This window comes from Salvelinus sp. IW2-2015, linkage group LG37 (assembly GCF_002910315.2).
Source record: "Salvelinus sp. IW2-2015 linkage group LG37, ASM291031v2, whole genome shotgun sequence".
Lineage (NCBI taxonomy): Eukaryota > Metazoa > Chordata > Actinopteri > Salmoniformes > Salmonidae > Salvelinus > Salvelinus sp. IW2-2015.
The window spans coordinates 5753572-5758572 of NC_036876.1; the positions used below are offsets into that span (position 1 = coordinate 5753572).

General features: G+C 38.9%; 1 protein-coding gene across 1 annotated transcript; it reads right to left on the bottom strand.

The window, feature by feature from the left end:
• Positions 1 to 447: 447 nt before the first annotated feature.
• On the bottom strand, positions 448 to 2528 carry fis1 (fission, mitochondrial 1). The gene is made up of 5 exons (XM_023982369.2): positions 2423 to 2528; positions 1664 to 1796; positions 1386 to 1462; positions 1067 to 1172; positions 448 to 900 (listed from the first exon to the last, which is right to left on the bottom strand). Exons 1-5 carry the CDS (start codon positions 2465 to 2467, stop codon positions 794 to 796), a joined length of 468 nt encoding a protein of 155 aa, XP_023838137.1. The 5' UTR covers positions 2468 to 2528; the 3' UTR covers positions 448 to 793.
• Positions 2529 to 5001: the final 2473 nt, after the last annotated feature.

The window sequence follows — 5001 nt, forward strand, 5'->3', positions numbered from 1 at the left end:
AGTAAATGGGGTTATATTATGKATAAATAATGTTGTTTTCTTGCATCTACACTGTCAATTAAAGAMAAATGAAAGCCTTTTCCCGAGGGCTGTTTTACTGTCGTGGTATTCATCTTTACCCAATCCCTAAGAAAAGATGCGCCCTGTGGACAACATGAGTGATTCAYATCACAGCTGCCTAATTCTTACCAACTACACCACACAATACATACACACATACCAGCTTGGACACTACACCACAACACTTACCTCTAAACATAAGACACTTCCCTAAATACCAATGCTTTCTCGGTCTAAATTAATGAAGACAACAACAATAATTAAAGTAAAATTGCACTTACATAAAGAAATTAATTAAAGTCCACCACATGCTTAGATGCTAACTCAGTGGCTGCTCAGGGTGCATGCTAACATACTGAGGTCAGTAAGTCAAGAGATGCCATTCAGTAACGTGTTCCATCACACATATTTATAATGTATAATATGGAAGACAAAGTGCCACATTAAACCTCTGTATGAATATACACATGTCAAATTCACTGGAATCAAAACCTGTTTAAATATGAAGACAATTTAAGTGAATCTAAGGCTATTTTCAGAAATCAATCCCCAAACATTGTTCCATGGACAATATGAGTGAAACGTTTTGGGAGATCCACGGGTGGTCTTCTCATCTTGGGAACGGCAGCCAATTCCAAATTAGTTTGAATTTGTTTTGGGGAGAAGTTTGAGGAGGGCATGTCAGTCTTTCTTTGAAGTGTGTTAGCAAAGCTAAGGCCCTCCCCACTCCATATTAGGACCTTGGACCATGACCCTTGGACACAGCCAATCCGATGAGGCCTGCTAATCCAGCCACGCCCAGGCCGATTCCTCCGACGATTGCCATGCCAACCAAACCATCTGTGTAGAAAAAAGTGACATCAAAACATGAACATTGCCCTTATTACTTATACCCATTCAGCTTCTACCCATCCTGTCCTGCCTGATCAGTGATCAGAGGAAAGAATGAGAACATTACACAAATTAGACCCAGCATTGATAGGTGTTCCTTGGCCTCCCCACTCACCTTTCTTTAGAGCCTTGTCTATTAGCTTCTCCAGCTCCAAGGCCTGGTTGTTGCCCGGTTCATTCTTCAGGAGAGTGCGGATATACTTCAGAGCTTTCTCATAATCCTGTGATAAAAAAATAYATACATATATGGAGCGATAAAGAGATATGGAGCAATAAAGAGAGATAGAGATACAATTGAGTAAGAGGTGCTATGATAGCTTACGCAATTAACGCAGAGAGATGGGAGACGGAGTAATCTATTTCATTACAATAAGTTATCTAGTGAGATGTGTCTTATAACCTATGGGTAATATAGTAGTACAATGAATCATCACCTTCAGTCTGTAGTTGGCCACAGCTAGGTAGAACAGGAAGTCTCTGGCATCGTCCTTTGATCCCTTGTTAACCAGCTCTATAAAACAAATTGAGCAACAGTACCGGTAACAKTATTATAGGTGGGTTAAGTAGGCCAATGCATATCGCATTCACTATGTCAGCATTCCATTCCAATAAGTTGGAAATCCAATCACTCATTCATAGCTATTTAGAGAGACATTTGTAAGGATATCTTACTGACAGTCTTCTGAGTACACAAATACTGTTGGCTACCCACCTTCCAACAAAACAATTCCTTTCTTAATGTCGTCAGAATACTTGCTCCGGATCAGACACCATGCATATTCAAACTTGGTCTCCTTTGACACGCCCCCCTTCACCAACTCAGCATTGTACTTCTTCTCAAATTTCTGATGGTCAAAACAGAACARATATGGGTACCTTCAGTGGTTTCAGACACTGACTGGCAAGGGTGATATGTTAGGCCAGGGTGTTGATAATCTTTATGTTGAATTTACAGAAGGCAGTGACAGTAAACACTCAATTGCTGTGTTACATTTCAAGACATGCTGCATTTTTTAATTTTTTTTATGATGTTGACAGTGCAGTAGCTACAGTAATGCAGTCTCATAATGCGTCATGGTAATGCATGTTGTGTAATAGCCAACTCACATGGGACAGTAGCAGACAAGCTGGTGTAACAACATCAATACAATATGATACACCTAATGTACTCAACAATTGGCTTTAAAAACTTTTCACTCGATTGAAAAATCCATCAAAAGGCATMATACATATCTGTATACTGTGTAGTTGGGCAAAATAACATACCAGAACGCAGCTGGTGTAAGGAATGACACAGATAGCTACTAGCAATATGGCTAACGTTAGCTAGCATATGTTTCACTTCTACAGCTACACTGTTGTAAACGTTTGATCAACTATTAACGAATGTAGCTGGGTATTTAGACACCATATTGTCTAAATATAATACAGCTATGTTCTAAATCATGACAATAATAAAACKTAAACTTACCAAAAGGTCTTCTGGAGCTACCAAATCGCCCACAACAGCCTCCATGTTTTCARAAGAAACTGATGGAAACGCCCACTTTTATCACGTGACAAGCTCGATCATTCCGATATCCACTGGATACCACAGCCACAAAGTCAAAATTGACTATATCGATTAAATTCATTAAAACAAAAACATATGAACTTGTGGCTGTGGTAAAGTTAAAGTTATATAATTTCCATGTTTCCAATTAAACACGTTTTTGCTACGTCAATGCGAATACAATAATAATAATGATACAAATAAAAAAACAAAGGTTTTATTGTAACTTACAAAAACGTTAAAATCATATGGTTTTATTTAATGCAAACAAACAATGGAGTGTATTGAGCAATTGATTAGAGTCAAACTAAACGTAMTGTCCGTGGGCGTGGTGTAACGTTTGGCCAGAGGAAGGAGTGTGTAGCCAGTCAAATATTTTCTTTCTTCTGAAAAAAACGTTTTTCATTCTACGTTTTGAAGCTCCACAATGCCACTGCAGAACACATGTTCCCTTTTGTACTTTAACTATTATCGTTACAACACTGTATATAGACATAATATGACATTTTAAATGTCTCTATTCCTTTGGAACTTTTGTGAGTGTACTGTTTACTGTAAAAAAAAATGTATTGTTTATTATCGATTTCACTTACTTTGGAAATGTAAACATGTGTTTCCCATGCCAATAAAGCCCTTTGAATTGAGAGAGCGAGACAGAGACAGACATGGTTAGACTGGTTATTATAGATCATGGTTATAGACAGGTCAATATGTTCAGTTTCACCGGTCTTACAAGACATTTAGAAGGTATAATTTAGAGGGCTACAGGGCTAGTATCTCACCATATAACAGCAATGGCAGTCAAATTCCTGTGTCCCTCAGCAATTTGTATTTATTTTATTTCACCTTTATTTAACCAGGTAGGCTAGTTGAGAACAAGTTCTCATTTACAACTGCGACCTGGCCAAGATAAAGCAAAGCAGTGTGACATAAACAACAACACAGAGTTACACATGGAATAAACAAACATACAGTCAATAATACAATATAAAAAGTCTATATACAGTGTGTGCAAATGAGGTAGGATAAGGGAGGACAGGCAATAAATAAGCCATGGTGCCAAAATAATTACAATATAGCAATTAAACACTGGAGTGATAGATGTGCAGAAGATGAGTGTGCAAGTAGAGATACCGGGGTGCAAAGGAGCAAAAATAAATGAAATAAATAACAGTATGGGGATGAGGTAGTTGGATGGGCTATTTACAGATGGGCTATGTACAGGTGCAKTGATCTGTGAGCTGSTCTGACAGCTGGTGCTTAAAGTTAGTGAGGGAGATATGAGTCTCCAGCTTCAGARATTTTTGCAGATCRTTCCAGTCATTGGCAGCAGAGAACTTGAGCTATGGCTCTCTGTGTTGCTGTTCTGTTCACTCAGCACACACTGTGAGCCCAAAAGAGGAATTTCCCACATTGCAACCTATTACACACACAAACACACACATACATTCCATGTGGAAATTAATTTGACTTGAATTAGCGTAAAATGTCAAATGTGCAGCTGATAATAGTGRAAAGGTGACGTTAGTCAGTAATATCGAAGATATAACCTTTGATTATAGCTCTCTCTGCTGTCGATATTGCGGCATCGACCAGGAACCGTCTGTYAGGGCAATATGCCATTTCCAGTGCCCTGATGCACTTTGAAACGAGTTCCCTCATTTTAGCGTTGTCTGTGCACGAGATATGAGTAGGATGACACAGAAGAGAATAAAATCAACAAACGTAATGCTTTTAGCTCTGTCTGCAGAGTCATATTTAGGATTGGCCTACCCTGTGTTTAAAATACCGCTGATAATAAAATACAATGGTCTCTATTGTAGTGCACTTGCCTGCCATTGGAATTGAAAAGGGTCCTCCACAAATAGTGTACTCTACTTTGGCTTGTTTTGAAAGTGGTACTCTACTTTGGCTTGTTTTGAAACTGAAAACGGAGATCATAGTATGACAACTTTATTTCAGTTACGATACCGTGGTAGAAGTTGGTTTTGTTTTGCAAATATATCATCTTACATCGGAAGGGACGAACCTACACTTGTGCAATGTTGAGCTCTATGTTATTGGTTCATGTTAACCTCTACGCCATCGGTTCGATGAAGGTGTGTGTCATTTTGGGGGAGATCTGAAATGTGCCAGCACAGCCACAGTCTCTCAACATTAGAATAATGAAATGCCTGGTTCTACTTACTACAGTAAACACACATTCAACGAATACATTCAAAGAAAATGAAATATGAGCCTCATGCTCATGAATTAGGGATTTCTCTCACATATGACTGTACATGTGATGAGAATAAAGCCCACTACAGCTATACAAACATCCATGGGTCCAGGTGCAGAAGGGCAGCAGCATTTGGAGCTGATGTATATGAACACCAAGACCAGGCATAAAGAGCCAAGTAGATAGGGATGAAGGAATGGACCTGGGAGTCATTGAAGAACACAACACCTAGAGATGCAAAGGTAAAATGTATTTACAGGGTGTGTTCAGGGACGGG